Source organism: Monosiga brevicollis, genomic scaffold (assembly GCF_000002865.3).
Source record: "Monosiga brevicollis MX1 MONBRscaffold_18 genomic scaffold, whole genome shotgun sequence".
Taxonomy (NCBI): domain Eukaryota; class Choanoflagellata; order Craspedida; family Salpingoecidae; genus Monosiga; species Monosiga brevicollis.
This window is the reverse complement of record NW_001865055.1, coordinates 816,546-836,723: the sequence shown is the minus strand read 5'-3', so window position 1 is coordinate 836,723 and position 20,178 is coordinate 816,546. Positions and strand designations below refer to the sequence as shown.

The 20,178-nt window shown below is 52.4% G+C and overlaps 4 protein-coding genes across 4 annotated transcripts; 1 reads left to right on the top strand and 3 right to left on the bottom strand.

Moving 5' to 3' along the window:
* Positions 1-54: 54 nt before the first annotated feature.
* MONBRDRAFT_10039 (uncharacterized protein) lies at positions 55-1,646 on the bottom strand (the record flags this gene model as incomplete). The annotated part of the gene is made up of 1 exon (XM_001747672.1): positions 55-1,646. A coding segment is annotated over one exon (1,592 nt), but the record flags the coding sequence as incomplete, so codon positions are not given.
* Positions 1,647-11,568: 9,922 nt separating this feature from the next.
* MONBRDRAFT_27345 (uncharacterized protein) lies at positions 11,569-13,396 on the bottom strand (the record flags this gene model as incomplete). The annotated part of the gene is made up of 9 exons (XM_001747671.1): positions 11,569-11,636; positions 11,810-11,873; positions 11,948-12,001; positions 12,084-12,188; positions 12,634-12,729; positions 12,851-12,949; positions 12,979-13,038; positions 13,083-13,181; positions 13,271-13,396. 9 exons carry the CDS (start codon positions 13,394-13,396, stop codon positions 11,569-11,571), a joined length of 771 nt encoding a protein of 256 aa, XP_001747723.1.
* A 1,450-nt stretch (positions 13,397-14,846) lies between these two features.
* MONBRDRAFT_27344 (uncharacterized protein) lies at positions 14,847-16,758 on the bottom strand (the record flags this gene model as incomplete). Its single annotated transcript, XM_001747670.1, has 6 exons — positions 14,847-14,928; positions 15,004-15,149; positions 15,240-15,611; positions 15,683-15,856; positions 15,953-16,311; positions 16,485-16,758. 6 exons carry the CDS (start codon positions 16,756-16,758, stop codon positions 14,847-14,849), a joined length of 1,407 nt encoding a protein of 468 aa, XP_001747722.1.
* A 1,023-nt stretch (positions 16,759-17,781) lies between these two features.
* MONBRDRAFT_27343 (uncharacterized protein) lies at positions 17,782-19,221 on the top strand (the record flags this gene model as incomplete). Its single annotated transcript, XM_001747753.1, has 5 exons — positions 17,782-17,958; positions 18,129-18,210; positions 18,292-18,413; positions 18,682-18,771; positions 18,850-19,221. The coding sequence occupies 5 exons, from the start codon at positions 17,782-17,784 to the stop codon at positions 19,219-19,221; spliced, it is 843 nt and encodes a 280-aa protein (XP_001747805.1).
* Between the last annotated feature and the right edge of the window lie 957 nt (positions 19,222-20,178).

The window sequence follows — 20,178 nt, the reverse complement described above, 5'->3', positions numbered from 1 at the left end:
TGGAGCAGAGCCCGCTCATCTTTGGGGCAAAGCGTGCCAGTCAGGCTCACACACTTGACAGATGGGTTTTGGCGAAGATGGTCCAGCCGGCTTGGGCAGCGAACAAGGCTGTCTCGATAGCTAGTGTCCACGAGCATTGTGTGAACCTCGTCCATCACCAGCATGGCCAGACGTTTCTGCTGCACGAGTGTTTGCACCCACCTCATCCCATGGCCAACCAAAAAGTCAACCGTCATGACAATCACTTGAACGTTGACTTGCATGTCACGGCCATCATTCTTAGCCCACTGCGATACAATGTCAGCCTGCTCGAAGCGGCGGCACAAGTCTCTGGCAAGCTCACGAAGCGGGACTACCCACACCACGACCCTGCGTGGCTGGAGGTGAGCAAGTGTACACAGCGTCTTGCCCATGCCCGTCGGGGCCACGGCCAACAGCCAGCCGTCCTGGGCCTCGTGCCGAGTCACAGCCTGTGCCAATCGATACTGATCCCAGTCGCGAAATGTTGTCTTCCACGCTTGCCGCACACATTGAGCAAGCCAAAGCTGATCCTCACACTCTTCTTGCTGCGTTTTGTCATTGTGCTGGCTTGGCTCTTGCTGCAAGGCCGTCGACGCAGCCTCTTCCACGGCTCGCAGCACGGCAACTGGCATGGACGATTCGGCTGCCTCGGCTTCGTCTAAATCCAACCCGGCAATGATATCGTCAATGTCGTCCTCAGCATCAAGGCAGGCTTCAACCTCGGGATCTGTTTGCGTGCCCACGGTCGCTTGCACCTGTGTGCTGACGTTTCTGACCCGAGACGACTGGATGATCACCTGTTTATGAACCACTTGTTGCACGCAGGTCTGCCCATCCACGGCCTCGGCTTGGATCTGATCCTCTACATCTACCAGCTTCATGAGCTTGTGCCATTCTTCAGACACAAACTGATGGCCGTACTGTGCTTCACTGGACACAAACTTGTGATCGAGCTGCGTGCGGCCATAGACGTTGCGTGCCGTTCTGCCTGCATGCTGGCTTTGAGAGTGTGCCACATTCAACGCCCCCAATGAAGGCTCGGGCGTATGATGCAACACCAGTGTACGCAGCCAAGCCACGCTCATGTGCCGCCATGCGCTGACAGTGATGCTGGTTCCAAGAAACCGCTTGGTCACGGCCTGGATGGTTCGGTAGACTTGGCCTGGCCGAAGCTGTTTTTCGAGCTGCATTGGCGCAATGTTGAACAGCAGCTCATACGTGCCCTCCTGTGCGACACGCTTGGCCGCTCGTAGATCGTCGTGCTGGTCGTCAACAGAGCCAACAGTGTCTGGCTCGATTGAATCTTCGACCTTCATCGCGTCGGCCTCGAGCTCATCTTGCTCTTCTTCCGTCAGGGAAGTGGGATCTATCGCCTCAGACGTGATCAATTCGTCTCGATCTTGCAAGTAATCAGCAAACAGCTCCTCCAGCGGCTTGCACAATAACAGGTACGCCATCATGACCGCACTGGCCCGCGTGTCCATGTAGCGTGGAGCATGCGACTCGCGGTTGCTGATCCATGTGGTTTTGCCTCGTCGCGTGACAAACGCCAAGCGGTCTCCGGAGAAGAAGACATTTCTGGGGCTGGCGGAGGAGTCGCGATAGAAAAGGCTCGTGTATACCATCGCACGCACGGGGAGACCTATGCACGGGTGTATGGTGAAACTCTGCGTTGTGTACAGTAATAATATGTTCGTACGTCCAGACTACCAGACGTACCAGTTGAGAGGTGTGCATACGTCAATGCCAGGCGATTAAACTCTCGCAGGGAGCAGATCCAGCGCCACACTGGTTCTATGCTAAACTTGCCGGGTGCATCGGGCATGGTAAACTCCTCGACCAGCTCTGGAGCTTCCAAGATGGGCTCCAGCAGCATTGTATAAAAGTCATGACCGTCGATGTCCTATGGGCCGGGCTGATTCGAGTCCAGCAACAAGGGCAGGACAGCATAAACTCGCTTCTCGAGCCCCGAATTACAAAGTAGCTCCTTGGTGAGAATTTCGTCCATTCTGGCTCGCATGGCTCGCAGACCGGTCCCAAGGTCATACACGTTCTCGGAGTGCAAGCATCGACCACCTGCCACAACCCTCTGGAAGGATTGCATAAATGTACTCGACGATGTGCACCTGCCGTTGCCCGTCGAGGAACCCTCTCGTACAGTCAAGGTGTGTTTAGCCACCAGATTATAAGTACGGTCCCGCTGACCGTGAGTGGCATTTTCTTTTGGATATTTTCCTTCCTGTTTTCTATCGTTCTCTCCTGTGAGAGCAATTGAACCGCTGAACTGTCTCAGCTCAAATCGTCTTTCAATACTGCACGCAGCAGCCAGCACGTAAAAAGCACGCCACGTCGTGCTGCCTCTGTTGAAGCCAAACGAAAAATGTCAAAGCCACCCAAGTCACAACAACAGTCACTGAACATCATGGCATGCAAGCACTACGGCACGCAATCATAGGAGCATATGAGCTGCCTGGCTGATGGTTGCAGCGTTGCGCATCCTGTGCTGCCCTCTTTGCTGGTTGCCCACAGCTTCAGCAAGCACCTGAGTCTGCAAAACAACAAACATTCCTTGTAAAGGAGACCTGCCCCGACCATTTTACCGCCACAACACGCACGACTCCGCCTTGTTTTTGATGTCGCCGACTGCCCCGCCTCTCTCCGTGTCCAAGCTGAACGCTTAGACTCTCAATGAATTTTGAATCACGAGATGCCTCCCAAAGACACACACACGAAAAAAGAAGATAGACAATGGTATCCCATTTCAGCTTGGGGCCGAGGTTGCTGCCGGAGGCGCCGGCTCGCTGAAGGCGAGCTACGAGTTTATTTGGCTGAGTGCAGATTGCGACTAGTGTGTCATTACCGAAGCAGCTCAGATCGTATGGCTCCACGGAACCAAATGGTGGCGAGGTCTCTAGGGATACGCTACCATCAGGTCGAGGGAGCCGATGACTCGCCGTCGCTGTATAAAAGCATGACTGTCGGGGCGCACCCCTTGCGCCAGTGGAGACCCAGCCTTTTATCAACCGCTGTCCACGATGACGTGGGGATTCACGGCGGAATTCGGGGCAAAAGTCTCTTGGGTCCTTCAGGCGGGGCCATCGTTGTGCATGGCTTCATAATAGATGGCTACTGTCAGGTCCGGGCAGGGGGACAAAGTTGGGCTGCATGTTGCAAAATAAACAATATTTTTTTTTGGATGCCGGTCCAACTTCTCTGGCCACATCATGGAGCGTCAGAATCTGGTACAATCTCGTGTTGCTGGCCGCACTGTCATCAGTGATATTCATCGGCCACGCCTCGGTGAGGTCATCCAGCGCTGATGACTGTCAGCAATAGCTTCAGCAGCATGAAGCCCCTCAACGGACGCATTAGTGAATTGTCTTTTTCAAAAGGAATGTCTGATTCTGGCCGAGCAGCGATAGGAGCGTGCGATTGAAACATGATCATACTTGCTGGAATCAATTTCACTGTGCAAACAAAACAGGGTGGGCAGCCGCATGCTGCTAGGTCCTTTCTCGCTATTTGACACACACGCCGTTTGGGGGTGTTATTCATGAGTCAAGCCCCAGAGGTCTTTGAGCTGGGAGCGATCATCAAAAAGGCTGCCAAGTGCATGATAGAGGCCCGTAATGTCGTTGCAGGAAGCATGGGTGAGGTGGAGGCGACAAATGCCGATGGCAGGCGGAAGCGGACTGGGCAGCGAGCTGGTCGAAGAAGCATTGAAAATGGGGAAGTTGGCGTTGTGTCGACCTAGCCGTGGTATCGGCGCGAAGGATGGGCAGCATTCACATTGGCGTGAAAGGTGGAAAGCTTGAAGAGTTGAGGGCGAGGCAGGTGGCATCCGCGTTCAAATTCGTATGCGCAAACTTCGCCTGGACGATCAAACACTTTCATCAGACCAAGCCGAATTCAGGGCGAGAATGAGTGAACGATCTTTTTGCTTTCGGGAGCAATGGCAGCTTGGTTGGCCTCGCGATGATCGTTGATGAACATTGTACATACCTGTGTGCTGCCCTCAGTCCTGTAATGCTTCTTGCCAAGTCCACTTTCACACGCGGCCCATCTGTGCCACACAAACTCCATCATGAGCCGCCTACCTCCGTTCCGGCTTGAACCAATTTGCACTTCACGGGCCACCTTGATAAACGGCAGCCCGTATTGACCCGTAGAGCTAGGCATGGCCCGACGGGCTCCCACGGCAGCGCCTACCTCCCAACGGTATCAAACTTCCATACACCCACGCACGAGGCACCGTGACGTGTTCCTTTGCAAAAGCATGTGCGCCTGAATAGCCCGTGTTCATTCGCAGCCAAGCACATCAGTTGAGGACCCCCAAGGCCTCATCCAGGCTCGGCACGGCACGGCACGCGCACGCCCACGGGCTCACAGGGCAGCGCCTGGCTCGAAACGTCGGCTGATGTCCATGATATCCCGCTGAAAGCAACATGACTGTGTTTTTTAATCACATATGTGAGGCTAAGCAACCTATGATCCTTCGTATCCGAGTGTCTCATCAGAAAAGCACCTCAATGGCCTCACCCAGGCCCACCAGCTCAAACGGCAGAGCCTACCTCAACAAGGCCACAGACACACTTTATACACCGTCACAAGCGGCGCAAATGCGCCCGTCATACCGCCCGAGCTTCTGAGTAGCTGCAGATGGACCATGTAAAAGTGCTGCCATGACCGAAACCCGCCATGAGAAGAAGCCCGTCCAGCAAAGCCAAGCCCGGACCAGCGCTTGGAACGGCAGGGCGTACCTAAATACGGCAGCATCGCAGGCAAACATCTCGAGAAATTCATCGCGCGTGTTTGCTTGACACTGTGCAGCATCCTCATGTTTTGTCGGTTGGTCCTTGTCTGGCTGTCACGGAGGCGCGCGCGTGGTCAACTTTTCAAAGCTCAACAAGTCTTAAAGGGCGCGCACGGTCGGCTCAAGCGGCAGCGCACACCTTTGCAAAAGTTTCAAGCTGCCAGTGCTTGCCCAGAGTAGCACACATGCAAGTCATTGACAAGCACAAGCTATGACATTACCCTGCCATCAGCCGATCCTGAAATATGGCCTAGGGGCCCCTGTCAGCAAAATCAACCAAAGCGCTTCGGGACGGCGTGTGGTAATGGGCAATGTCCTCACGAGGCCTCACTCACCGTCAAACTGTCTTGCAATCAAGTCATACAGGCCCACACGTTTTCCATGACGTGCCAGAGGCCGTCCCGTCGGCTCTGAGCTCTTCAGAACTCAAGGTGCAGCTGCTTTGGCCTCGGCTGTCTCAAGCAGGGGACGCACGGTGCAAAGCAGCATTCGTCAGGGAGCATGGTAGCCTCCATGCCACGTCTTGACATTAGAACGCACCGAACGTGCTCAATGTTCTCATAACACGTTTTGAAAATGCGCTCAGCGCTTTGACAAGAGCCTCAGTGCGCATATCTTCTTGATCCTATCGTAACGTGCCGCGCGCCTGGGTGAGCAACTTGGCGCCTCTCGCTGGAAAAGCACACATACATGGATTCTTGAGTGGCAGTGCGTACCAGTTTATCATTATGACGTAATTCTTCCGCCTCGCCAGCACATGAGTGCATGCAACCGGTGCCTCACGTGGCCGAGCTGCTTCTTCGGGGCTGCATTTGCCTGCCTGCTGCGTCTCAGAGCCCCAGGCGCCGTCCCTAGGCGCGTCAAAAGAGTCAGTTGTTCACACCACCATGAACATCCGTTTCAAAGTTTCAATTGTTGTCGCAAAAAAATCTTTTGTTCCTTTACATTTGATGTATAGGTAAAGTTTTGAATTTTAAAGTTTTAAAGTTATGAACAAGCTTTTCAGCAAAGGTTTTGAAGCAGAACTTTGGATGCGGTCCATGCTCCTTGTCCGGTACGCAGGCAGGAAAGGGCAGCAACACAGGTGCTTGCACCACCACCACCATGGTTGTGCATGTGAGCCATCACCACCACCATGATCATTGAGCAGACAATGAAACGACCATCTGATTGACAAGCACCGCCACCGCCCCTGCCTGATCAAGCGTGCACTAACATGATCCTCGAGGCGGTTGAGGCTGAATTATCACGCAGGGCGCAAATTTGAGCTGCTTTGTAGCCCTGCACCGCAACAGCCTGACGCTCATTTCCGCCAGTGTGAACCGCATTCACATGCAAGCCTCAGGCTCGGCTTGCTCAATTTCAGCCGTCTGGTCGAAAGTCACGGGTGATGGTCTCGAAAGCGCTTGATAGTCTCTCGCTTGGGTTTTTGGGTTTGTCACTTGCTGATAATGGACCGCAGATCGTCAAACGCACGCGCCTCAAACATCTCAAGCTGTGCGCGCCAGTCGACACTGAAAAGGACCGCAACCAAAGTGTCGCAGAGCCTCTTCTGCTCGGTCAGGATAGCAACTTGAATTCGAGCCACCCAAGTCTATTGTGAGAAACACAAGGGCTCACGGGTAGACTTGACTACCTCACCTTCTGATATCGAGCTTTGATATGATCTGGGCCGGTGGCTGGCACAAAGCATCTTCAAAACCAGCTCATGTCATCGAGTCAAGAAGCGTGAGTGTGAAGCGATCTCGATTGATCCGACGCCTGTTTAGACGACAGCCAAGTGAACCCTCATTCTTCTACAGCGGCAGTCAACTTAGAGGAAAGATAAACGGGAAAGGTACAAAGTAAAATGACACTCAGGTCTACCGGACGGTAATTATATCTCGATGGCGGGAACAATCACAATGTTTTACATGTCTCCTTGACGAGCACCGTGAAGGATAATCAAACATCATCGCCAGGACTGGCGTCTTCCAGTACTCCAACAGCTTCTGGACATACGTCTATGCTTGTGGTCCAATACATGATGACGTTACTTCTTGTGTTTCTTGTCTTTTTTGGCTCGCGCTTGTTCTGTTTCTCCTCCGGCGAGCCCCCCTCATTACCAGCTCGTGCAGCGCCGCAGCCGCCACTACCGAGACACCATGGTCATCAGTCGATGTCAAGACGAATGAAGGCAGGGCTGTTTCTCGCTCTTTTTGCGGTGGTTGTTAGACTGTTTTGCTTCAAACGGTTGACAAAGCCCACCCGGCCCGTCGACTTGACTGTCTGTTTCCTTTATGATCGACAAGCCAGACACAAGCGTCACCCTTTTCAATTCGTAGGTGCAGCTTGAGCGGCCTGGCAGTCACAAAGGGTTTGTAGATCTTGGATATTGAACAATTGAGGATCCACGCGCCAGCCAACGCTACAGAGAACAGCAGCAGCGCACCGCCAGCGTCTGGCCTGCTCCGCATGAATCAAGCTTTGGACTGGCGCCACGTTGAAATCCGATGAGAACCAGACAATGCAAAAATGACATGGGAATCAGGTTCGCACCATTGGAATTTGAAGTTTTGTAGGAGCAAGGAGAACGGGTTGCGCGCAATAGTTCTGCAATTCGCTATAAAGTGATGCAGATTCCTCGGTAAGCAAGCTTGCCTCTGCAATCAGTACTACAAAAAAAAAAAGGCTCACCTCGAGGTCGATGCGACTCACGCTAAGGAGCAGATCCAAGGGCCGTGCACCCGTCTACCACAGCAGGTCATCAGAAATCAGTCGCAGATGCAGCAGAAGAGCAGAAGAGGTACGACATTGTGGTAAAATGGCTTACAAGATCCCTCGCATCCGGGTCGGCGCCGTGACTCAAGAGCTGCTGAGCAACCTTTCGGCCAGCAGAGAAGGGGTTGCAGGCTGCATGGAGTGGCGTTTGACCGTCCTATGAAGATCATCAATGTTCAGAAACATGAGCCTATTTGCAGTTTTTTCTCAAAGGGGCGGAGGGGAGCGTCAGGGTAAACTTGAAAAATCGGCACTGAAAGCCGTTTGAGCGCGCGAAAGAGGCAGAGGCACGATGACAAGGGATGGGGTAGTGCTCGGATTGAAGGCACAACATCAGAAAAGGGAAGCGGGCTGAAGATACAGCGGAACAAAGCGGGGTGCAGGGAGCAGCGATAACGGGCGAACGGAGAACGGGGAAAGAAGAGGGATAGCGGGAGAGAAGAAAAGGAGCAACGGGCAGAACGAACGCGCACGGTAGGCACGGTGTAGAAGAGATAGGGACGGGGGCAAAGACGACGGGCAGCGGGAGCAGGTGCAGCAGCCAGAGGGGTAAAGGGGAGAAGAGGGTGAGGTACTGTACTGACGCTGGTCTTGGCTTGAGCATCAACATTGTGCTTCAACAGCATCTCCACCACCTTGACATAACCGCTAGCGCAGGCATTGTACAGCGGTGTATAGCCAAGCTGTGGGATGATGCATCAGCATGACGTACAGGTACAGCATCAGCATCAGCATCATCATCATCATCATCATCATCATCATCATCATCATCATCATCATCATCATCATCATCATCATCATCATGGGGTACAGGTGCACCATCATCGGGGGGTAAAGGGGGAAGAGGGAGGGACTGTACTGACGTTGTGCTTGGCTTCAGCATCAACACCGTGCTTCAACAGCATCTCCGCCACCTTGACACGACCGTTATTGCAAGCCATGTGCAGTGGTGTCCAGCCATCCTGTGGGATGATGCATCAGCATGACGTACAGGTGCAGCATCATCATCATCATCTGGTACAGGTGCACCATCATAGGGGGGTAAAGGGGGGAAGAGGGAGGTGCTGTACTGACGCTGGTCTTGGCTTCAGCATCAGCACCGTGCTTTAACAGCATCTCCACCACCTTAACATGACCCCAAACGCAGGCCCAGTGCAGTGGTGTATAGCCCTCCTGTGAGATGATGCAAACATGCAGTAGATGTCCCATGTTATACCATAACAGTGATGCATTCAAAGTGTAGCCAATGTCACACAACTACATACCACAGCAAACTCATCATCTTTGTATTTGGCAGCATCTCGTATACGTTGGTGGTCCCAACTGGTCAACAGCTGCAGCGCCTCTTGTGGATCTGATGAATCACACGCACTGAACAGCTGCTCTCCATCAGCACTCATGGTAACGGTATCTCTCTCCGCTTCACAATCCGCTTCAAACCGCTTTCTTGCTTCTCTATCCTGCAACAATCTCATGAGCCTCCTCCAAGTACAACTCGTCTGACAACTCAAAATTCTGGGACGCGCGCAGTTTCCAAAACGGCAGCCGGTCAGCGAGCACTTTGCTCTTCTCTTTCTGTTGCAGCAAACGACTCACCTTTGGCCAATTATCTTGATCAACAGTTGCAAGGACCGGCGTACTTGGTTGCCCAGCGCACGCTGACGACCTGCGAGGCAAGATCAGTGGCCTCACTGAAATCAAAAAATGGCAGCGGTGTTTTCAACCAAAACGTTTAGGCGTCGCCGCAAGGCCCCAACCAGGAAAGTCCCGTACCAAGCACAAGCAATCAGTCACGCACACACAAACAAAGCAAGACCCATCAAGCAGCCCGCCGATGCCGACACCGATACCGAGACCGCTGCCAAAAAAGGGCAACACCAACAAGAAGAAGAAGAAGAAGAAGAAGAAGAAGAAGAAGAAGCCAAAGAGAGAGGAAGAGCTTGGTTTACAACGAAAATGCCACACACACACACACACACACACACACACACACACATACCCTATTCTTCTTTTTATTTTAAACTTTTAACTTTCAGAGAAAAAGTCAGTTATACAAGCAAATTCCAAAGCGCTCGGAAACAACATGAACTGCCTCGTTGCCAGCCATGACAGCTCGCCCATGACAAGCGGCTTCAAAAGCACTGCAAAATTGGGGCTTCAACGGACAACGTGTATTGCCTTGTTGACTGTCATGGCTTGACAAGCCCGTTGGCTAACTGCCCTCAAGCAGCTTTAAACTCATGCCCTCACGCATCCAGCAACATTGGCCCTTTAATGACTGCCATGGCTAGAAGTCTTGGCCAACTTCTTTCATCGGAAAGCCCGACCGTCATGGCCCGAATCCCCGCAGAGCAAGCGCAGCCCAGATCCTGGCAGAGCGCCCACATCATTCAAATGCCTCTGCCAGGAGCAAAAAGGAAGAGCGAATCAATGCTTATAGCTGCTGAGGTCCCTCTATCGGCTCGACACGTTCGACTGTGACACGTGCTTCACGTCACGGGCTACATGACGCATCTGAATACAGTATCGGCCGAACCAGTACGAGAAGAAATGACTTTGATTTCAGAGTCAAGGAACAGCCACGTGATCGCTCATCACGCTCGCCGGCCAGTTGGGCATGGCAGAGAAGTTGGTCGGACGAGTGCGAGGCGCGCTCACAATGACTGTGCTTCATGTTCTTCGTCTTCTTTTTTTATTTTATTTTGCGCTGGCTGTTGGTTTCTGCTCCTCGGGCGAGCCGCAGTGTCGTGACATCATCATCAGCAGCAGCAGCATGAGCCGTTCAGGCAATCATTCGAGCACTCTGTCGACGCCATTCGGTCTCTCAGAATCCTGAGTTTCATCACTGCTTCCAGCACACGGTCGCGGTGCTCCTTGATGTCTCGACAGTCGTCGAGGCGTTGATCGTCGATGCCTGCCTTCGCGTTGATCCCGACTCTTCAAAATGCTTCTTAATCTAGCAGCACACAGGCAAGCCGGTCGTTTACCAACACTGTGTGGCGATTTTCATGTTGGTCATTTCCCAGTGCGTCTGGTCAACGCAGATGCGAGCATTGTCTTGAAGACCTCGCTGTGATGCAGGCCACAATCAGGTCATGCCTTCACTGATCCTGGCCTTGTTACAAGACGTTACACGACCACATGTGACTGCTTTCGTGCGAAACGAAACTGGAAACCGTTCTTCACCAACCACCTAGGTTGACGCAAACACATGTGCCCGTCGTGATGAATGGAATACGTAGGGCGTTTGGGCCAGCAAGGACGCAACAGCGTCAGGCAAAGGGAGCGTCAATTGACTCACCTCGTGCACATGCGACAGGTTAGCACAAGCAGAGATAGACCGAAATCCGGAAAAATGTACCCTTCGCGCATTTCCACTTTGCCTCTCCGAAGCCACTGACAAATGCTGCATCGTGAACGACATTGCCAATTGACGGTACCGCATTGGCACACTGCCAATCCGTGGGTTTGAAGAGACAGTCGCTGCCGCGGACAACCTGTTTCGATGTGGCACAAGAGTTGGAGCGAAAAAAAAACCCCCCGATCTCACACTACACCCGTCTTTTTTTTTTGGCAGTGACCCACAGCTTGGCGCGCAGCCATCAAGCACCCGAGTTTCACTGTGATCAAGCTGGGTACGGCCATAGACGTTGCGTGCCGTCCTACCTGCATGCTGGCTTTGTCACTCAGCGCCCCCGATGAAGCTCAAAATGCCACTCCCTTGGTCTACAGGACCGTACTTATATCTCGATGGCAGGAACGACCACGGTGTTCGACATGCTTCCTCGCTGTGAAGAATAATCGAGCATCATCGCTGGGACTGGTGTCTTCCAGTGATACAGTACATCGCTGGGACTGGTGTCTTCCAGTGATACAGTAGCTTCTGGACGTACGTATATGCTCGTAGTCCAATACGTTGACTTCAATCTCTGCTTCATCGACAAGCCCACCACAAGCGTCACATATTTCACATGTCAATTTGTAGGTGCAGCTTGAGCGGCGGACGTTAGAGCGGCCACGCAGTCAACAAGGATTTGTAAATCTGTGATATTGAACAATTGAGGATCCACGCGCCAGCCGACGCTACAGAGAACAGCAGCAGCGCACCGCCAGCGTCTGGCCTGCTCCGCATGGATCAAGCCTTGGACTGGCACCGCGTGGAATTCCGATGAGAACAAGACAATGCGAACAATGACATGGGAATCAGATTCGCACCATCGGAATTTGAAGTTTGGTAGGAGCAAAGCGTTTGGGTTGCGCCCAGTAGCTCTGTGATCACCTATAAAGGGAAACAGCTTCATCGGTAAGCAAGCTTGCCTCTGCAATTAGTACCACAAATAAAAAAAGACCCACCTCCAGTTTGATGCGACCCCTGCCTAGAAGCAGATCCAAGGGTCGTGCACCCCTCTGCCACAGCAGGTCATCAGGTATCAATCGCAGGTGCAGCAGAACAGCCGCAAAAGGTACGGCATTATGGTAAAAGGCTTACAAGATCTCTCGCATCTGGGTTGGCACCGTGACGCAAGAGTTGCTGGACAACCTTTCGGCTGGGATGTATTGCAGCGCAGGCTAGTTGGAGCGGCGTTTGACCGTCCTATGAGGATCATCAATAATCAGAAACATGAGGCACGTGTTCTTTTTTTTTTTTTTTTTTTTTTTTTTTTGGGGGGGTTGAGCGTCGAGTCTGCCGGGATAAAACTGAAGAAACGGCCATTGAAAGCCACTTGAGTGTGCGAGGGAGGCAGAAGCACGATGGCAAGGGATGGAGTAGCGTCCAGAATGAAGTCACGACATTGGAAAAGGGAAGCAGGCTCAAGATACAACGGAACAGAGCGGGGTGCAGGGAGCACCGACAAGACGTGTACGCAAAACGGGGAAAAGGGATGGCGGGAAGGAAGAAGAGGAGCAGGAGGCAGAATGGATGCGAACGGTGGGCAGGGTGTAGAGGAGTGAGAGACGGAGCAAAGGCGACGAGCAGCGAGAGCAGGAGCAGCAGCCAGAGGGGTAAAGGGGATAAGAGGGTTAGGTACTGTACTGACGTTGTTCTTGGCTTCAGTATCAGCACCGTGTTTCAACAGCATCTCCGCCACCTTGTCATGACCGTAAACGCAATAGTGCAGTGGTGTATGGCCACCCTGTGGGATGATGCATCAGCATGACGTACAGGTACAGCATCATCATCATCAGCATCATCATGTGGTACAGGTGTAGCATCACAGGGGGGTAAAGGGGGGAAGAGGGGGGTATTGGACTAACGTTATTCTTGGCTGCAGTATCAGCACCGTGCTTCAACAGCATCTCCGCCACCTTGACATGACCCTTATAGCAGGCCCTGTGCAGTGATGTATCGCCATCCTGTGGGATGATGCCTCAGCATGACGTACAGGTAGGTACAGCATCATCAGCATCAGCATCATCATCATCATCATGTGGTACAGGTGGACCTTCATGGGGGGATAAAGGGGGAAGAGGGAGGTGCTGTACTGACGCTGGTCTTGGCTTCAGCATCAGCACCGTGCTTTAACAGCATCTCCACCACCTTGACATGACCCATGAAGCAGGCCTCGTGCAGTGGTGTATTGCCAAACTGTGGGATGATGCAAACGTCCCATGTTATACCATAACGTCACCTCATCCAGTGACATATTCAATATCACACAACAGCATACCACGTACCCAACCACCTTTGTATTGGGCAGCATCTCGTACACGTTGTTGGTCCCAACTGGTCACCAGCTGCAGCGCCTCTTGTGGATCTGATGAATCACACGCACTGAACAGCTGCTCTCCATCATCGCTCATGGTAACGATATCTCTCCGCTTCACCATCCGCTTCAAACCGCTCTCTTGCTTCTCGATCCACCATCAATCTCATGAGCCCCCTCCAAGTACAACTCGTCTGACAACTCAAAATTCGATTCGACAGGCGCGGCAGCCGGTCAGCGGGCTCTTTGCTCTTCTCTGTCTGGTGCGCCAAACGACTCACCTTTGGTCAACAGTTCTCGATGACAGTGGCGAGGACAGGCGGACTTGGTTGCCCAAGCGCACGTTGTCGACTGTGAGGCGAGATCAGTGGCCTCACAGAAAGCAAAAAAAATGGCAGCAGTGCTTTCAATCAAAACGTGGCGTCGCCGCAAGGCCCCAACCAGGAGAGTCCCGTACCAAGCACAAGCAATCAGTCACCACGCACACACAAAGCAAGACACGTCAAGCAGCCCGCCGATGCCGATATCGAGACCGAGACCGCTGCCAAAGAGAGCAACAACAACAAGAAGAAAAAGAAGAAGTCAAAGGCAAATAGCAAAAAGCCAAAGAGGGAACGAATGAAAAATGAAAACACACACACACACACACACTCCCTGAATTTTTTTTTTTCTTTTTATCAAAAAAAAAATCAAGACGGTCATCCAAAGCAAATCCTAAAGCAAATTCCAAAACGCACTTACAACGTGTACTGCCCCTTTGCCAGCCATGACAGCTCTGCTGAGGTCCCCCTCGTTCGATTCGACACGTTCGGCTGTGACACATTCTTCAAGCCACGGGCTACATGACGCATCTGAATACAGTATCGGCCAAACCAGTACGAGAAGAAATGACTTTGATCTCAGAGGCGAGGGCCACGTGATCGCGCTCATGACGCTCGCCGGCCAGGTGGGCATGGCAGAAGAGTTGTTTGGACGAGTGCGAGGCGCGCTTACAATGACTGTGCTTTTTTTTTGCGCTTGCTCTTGGTTTCTCCTCGGGCAAGCCGGAGTGTCGTGGCATCGCAGAATTTCTCGGCAATCCTGAGTTTTATCGCTGCTTCCAGCACACGGTTGCGGTACGCCCGGGATGGAACAGGATATTTCTGAGGTCGATTATACCAGCTGTGGTTGGAAAGTATTCACGGTGACCAGACCAGGCACACGGTTGAATTGGCTTGAGAATCAGGGAAAGTGTGACGCGTGTCCAAGCGCAGGTATCACAACAAGAAGAGACAACGGAAGTCAAAGGCGGATCAGGCAGGTCAGTCTGCCAAGACTTTGCAAAGTATTTGAAACACACGCGAGGTTGACCTGTGAGCCTTCCCACATTCAAAGTTTGTGCGTGGATGTGCAAGCAAAGTCGAGCCACCTTCAGGTATCCCCAACGAGGAGGCCCTGTGGTGAACGACGCTGCATGTGTGCAAAAGCAGTGCAAGTGTCTGGGAGAGCATGATTTGACTGCACAACATAGGATCCCAACGAAAACATCTAGGCAGTGTAGTAGACGACTAGTTCGGGTAAATCTGGGCGTTGTCGAACATTATCACCTCGCGAAACGTATTTTGCGATGTAGCAATGACAGAATCAAATCTGCAAGACAACCAAGCCCGAGTCCCATCAAACTGTGAGACGGGACTCGACGGCATTGCATCTTGTTCGACATACCGATCGTTGTTGGGCGCATGGGGCAGCAGCGGGGGAGCCAGTGCCCCGGAAGGAGGCGAAGCATGGACATAGGCACGGCCCAACAGGGCTCGCGCGACGATGAGAATGCGTGCACCGTTTCCTCTGGGCGTCGCATAGTTGTGACTCTACACCCAGATTCAAGTAGACACACAGCGTCAATAAACCAAAGTGATGACAAGCACGTAGAGCCTTGCAAACCAACGGTTCCATCACACCTTGCCGGGATGGTCAGCCAAGTAAACGCCAAGTCCATACTTGTGGCCCGCGCGGCTGCCGGCAAAGCGATAGTCTAGGCCCAGGCGCACAATCTTCTCGCGCCGCAATGGCGCGGGCGCGATGCCGTGGAGCAGCAGGCGCTCTTGACAGGGTGTATCCCGAAGCAAAGCTGGACAGCCCCGAAGTGCGTTCGATGTGGTGGTTACAAGTGAATCATAGTGCCCCTGACTCGTGAGGCGGTGCAGCATCTTGCGTCGTTTTGCGCTGTAGCGTTCCCACAGCACCGGGTTGTGCACGCGCTCTACCCGCTTCGCTGCAACGTTGCCTGGTCCTCGCCCGTCCGTGCTCAACTGCTGTAGCAGCTCAGCCACCTATATACACAATCAGTCGGCTTGTCAAGATAAAAAGAATATTATTGCAACCATATCAGCAAGTAACGCACCTCGGGAATGAGCTCGGGTGCGTCGCGCAAAACGTCAATGGCTGGCCCAACAACTTGGGTCGTGACAGGTCGCTGCACACCCTGCCCGGCGCTGAAGAGAGTTGGCCGCTGCTTCGGATCTGTTGCAAGCAAGGCCCGTGTTTCCTTGTGCAAATCGCTCGTCACGTCACACATCTGCACACAAACATAGATGTCAACAACTACAACAAGATAGAGTGGCTCAGAAACAAAAAGAAGAACAAAACAGCAAGAGCAGCAGACATCACCGACCTCAGCCGCCAAGTGCGGAAAGCTGCAGCCACCATCTCCTGTTTGCACAAACCATCTGCAATGATCCACAACCTCATCACTCGGAGATAGAGCAGGTGACACCGTCTGCGGGTACATGTAGGTGTTGTACAGCACACAGCCAAAGGAAAAGGCATCCTGTGCCGGACGCGCCCCCACTCGACCCCGGCCGAAAAGCACCTCCGGTGCCACATAGCCAGTCGTGCCCGACGACGCGGTGGCCGTGCAAGGCATTTTCGTGACTTCAGCTGCGGCCCTGGTAATGTCGAAATCGCCCAGCCGCACAACAGGTTGGTCCTCGTCACCGTCCAGCATCACATTGCTCAGCTTGACATCAGGCCCTTACTATGCATAAAGGCCAGGGCCATGCGCAGCTGAATCATCAACCCCGCAATCACGGTCGAGGTGGCCAGATGGCGCGCCCTACCGAGCCACTGCTGCAGATCCCCCTACGTACACCACGGCTGCACCAGATAGGCGCTCGGGTGACCACCATGCACGTCCACAAACGCACCGAGGACCGGAATGATGTTTGGATGCTCAAGCTGGCGCATGGTACCAAGCCACTCTGCTTGATGGGCCTGATTATCCACATTGACATCCTCCCTCTTGATCAGAGGTTCTTGATCAGCACTGGCGCAAATGGCACGAGCACCCTGGACTGACGCCCTTCGCGCCTCAGACGTAGGCCGTGGTGAGCTGCCGCCTTGTTGAGCTGGGAGACCAAACAAGACACGGTGATTCTTCATCATCTCACCATCACGAGTCATTCCGGCAGTTGCAGCCATGTTGGCACTGCCATTTGTGACACCGACTTGATGATAGAATTTGTTACCAGAAATAAATTTTTCAAACCGTCGTCAAAAATGGTTGTTGGAGAGGAGGCCGCACCTACAAGAGGTGATTTGTTGGATGGCGGTCGGCGTTGATTGTGGTCAGATCTCAGCCCACTTGGGATGATTCGAACCGCGCAGATCTGTTGTATCTATTAGATGCCATTTTGTGAGCGTAGCTGCCCTACATCAAGAGTTATATTATTGCTTTGTTTCTTCTATAGGACGTGCCTGCTCTGGATCTTGTGAAAACTTGATACAGTGCAGGGAGGCTTGGGAAACCAACTTTCCAAAGATGCTCAAATAGGTAGGGCGAAAAAGATCGGTAGACAAGTGGATTTTCGTGCAGTGGTGGCGGTTGTAATTGTGTCCTGAAATGGTTGAGAGAGTTTGAGAGGTATAGTCTCGGAGCCAAAACTGGAAATCGACGTCTGCAAAGTGACCCCCGACATGCACAATAGGTTCTGGAGGCTCCTCTTCAGCGATTCGGTCAAGAGAAGGATGCTGATGCTGCTGTTAGAGTGGGCGGGTTGAATCTGAGGGAAGTGAATTTCAGTCATCAAGCTGCCGAGATGCGGGCATGGGGGCGAGCTCGGCGTCCTCTCAGGACTAAGTCCGCGCCAAAGGGGTCACCAAAGGCTCGAATACATTTCTCAGCTGGCCTGTCTGGCGACAAGGGAATGGTTGGGGGCTGTCGGAGATCGAGTTGTGTCCGTGTGCGTGCAAGCACGGCTGAGAAGGCGATGAAGAAACTTCTGACTTGTGTCACATAGTGTGACTTAAATTGCACTTACATGTTCATGATGATCTCTGAGGTGGATAATTTTTTTTTTTTTTTTTTTTTTTATTTTTTTTTTTTTTGAGGGACCGCCTTCCTTCCGAGCTACATTGGGCCGCCTCCCTTCCGAGCTACATTGGGGCAGGATGGCGCCGCAAAACGTCTCGCGAGAGGCGCCTCGAGAAGCCATTAGCTGTTTCATGCTGGTGGCACTGGTGACATTTGGACTGGTGATGTACGTGCAGGGCCTCCCGCTCGGGGAGATCACAACCACCGTACCAGCGTCGGACTCGGCCGAGTCCCTGCCTTTGCTGTACCTGATCACGGCAACGTACCAACGCGAGACGCAGTTTGCAGATTTGACCCGCCTATGCCAGGTATGCGTCCCTTCGTCAGGCTTTTTGGCGATCACAAACTTGTCGCGGGCCGCAGAAGGAGCTGAGGTGGTGGAGAATTTTCCGGTGCTTTAGTCTGTTTTCACGCCGAAACTCACTCCTGACTCTGTCTGGTTCATTGTGCGCGAATGGTTTCCTCTTTGGGCGTGCAGACACTTCTGCTGGTTCCGCGTGTACACTGGATTGTCATCGAAGATGCTGCAGAGTTGTCGCCACACGTTGGAGAATTTCTCGGTCTGTACCGTCGATTCCCCCTCCTCTTTTTCTCACCCCTTCTTAACTGCGTCGGTGTCTTCTTGTTCCACGCTTTCTCAGCTGAATGCGGGGTTCCTTATTCACACCTGCACGCGGCCACACCACCGCTGCCGAATGGAGAGATCTGCAAGACTGTGAATCGCCAAATTGGCTGCTTCGAGCATCGGTTAGGCCTCAAGCAGGTTAGTTCCATGCTTTGTGTCGGATATGCCAACTTCTTGGCTGTCAGCCACTGACCTTGGAATCGGCATGTGCAGTTACCCTTGACCAGGGGCTCGGCACCACGGAATGCTGGTTTGGCTGAGGTTCGCCGACTTGTGCACAAGGCAAGTCACGACGTCCTTGTGCGACACCAACTAAACAAAAAAATAACTTTACCCTTCAGAGCGTGGTCGAGGGTTTTGACAGCTTCTAACATGCATCAAGCACCTGCGCACGCCCTGACTGTAGGATGGCGAGGGAAACGCGGTGGTATACTTTGCCGATGACGACAATACCTATTCCATTGAGCTGTTTAAGCGTATGCGCAATGTCCATACGGTCTGTCGGCTCAGCTGTCGTTGGTAGGAACGAGGTATTCTTTGCTCACCTCTCCTGCCACTACACTGCCATGAATAGATTGGTGTGTGGCGTGTGGGGTTCTTGGGGAGAATGCGTTACAGCGGGCCGCTGTCGGAAATGACACCCCAAGGCCCCAAGCTGACCGGCTGGCACGTCGGCTGGGCGCCAGATCGACCGTACCCCCTGGACATGGCATCTTTTGCTTTTTCCGTGCGTCTGCTGGAACAGAGAAAGGTGGAATTCCCAATTCAAGCTCCTTTAGGGCAGCTAGAAACGACGTTTTTGGAGCAGCTCCTCGGACCAGATGCCAAGCTCGAGGTTCTCGATACTGGCGTCAAGCGATTGCTCGTGTGGCACACTCGCACTGAGCGGCCTAACCTGGACAAGGAGGGACAATTGCCCGACGCTCCCGATACTCCTGTGATTTGAGATGGAATGCCTCACCTGCTAACATTCCCTCACAAGCGCAAGTGGTGATTTTCGCGGCCGCCGTCTTCCTGAATAGAATCCACATAGTTGAACATCCATCTTGTTAATGTACAGTCACCGAGGGTATTTGTCACCTTTTTGTTACCAAAAATAAATTTTTTCAAAATAGGGCGTGTTTGGAAAAGCATAAATCTGTTTTTGATCCGAGAAAATCGCATTTTGTTGATTATTTTGGGCGTTTTGTGAGTTTGGAAGAACAGAGTTTTCCGTTTCTGACCCACAGTGGTACGGTCACTAGAACCAATCGATATGCCGTGACACTTTTGTACAAAGCAACTCTGTGAAGAGAGTGTCAGATTTTTATTTCCATATTTTTGACAACTTTTGTGTTTTGACAACCAGTTCACAGATTGAAACGTTACAGCATCAGTTTTGATCCCAGCACCTTCGGTCAAAGACAAGGTGAAAGTCAAAGAAACCCACAAAATACAGATTTATGCTTTTCCAAACACGCCCTTACACAAATGTTGTCAAAAAATGGTTGTTGGAGAGGAGGTCGCACCTCATAGGGGTGATTTGTTGGGTGGCGGTCGGCGTTGATTGTGGTCAGATCTCAGCCCACTTGGGATGATTCGAACCGCGCAGATCTGTTGAATCTATCAGATGCCATTTTGTGAGCATAGCTGCCCTACATCAAGAGCTATATTATTGTTTTGTTTCTTCTATAGGACGTGCCTGCTCTGGAACTTGTGAGAACTTGATACACGACGTTTCTCGTCTATCGGGGATGATGGTGCAGGGAGGCTTGGGCAACCAGCTTTTCAAAGATGCTCAACTAGGTAGGGCGAGAAAAATCAGTAGAAAAGTGGGTTTTCGTGCAGTGGTGGTGGTTGTAATAAACAAGGTTTAATTCGTGATATTTTTAAGACGTGGAAGTATGGGGCTCTAGTGCGATCA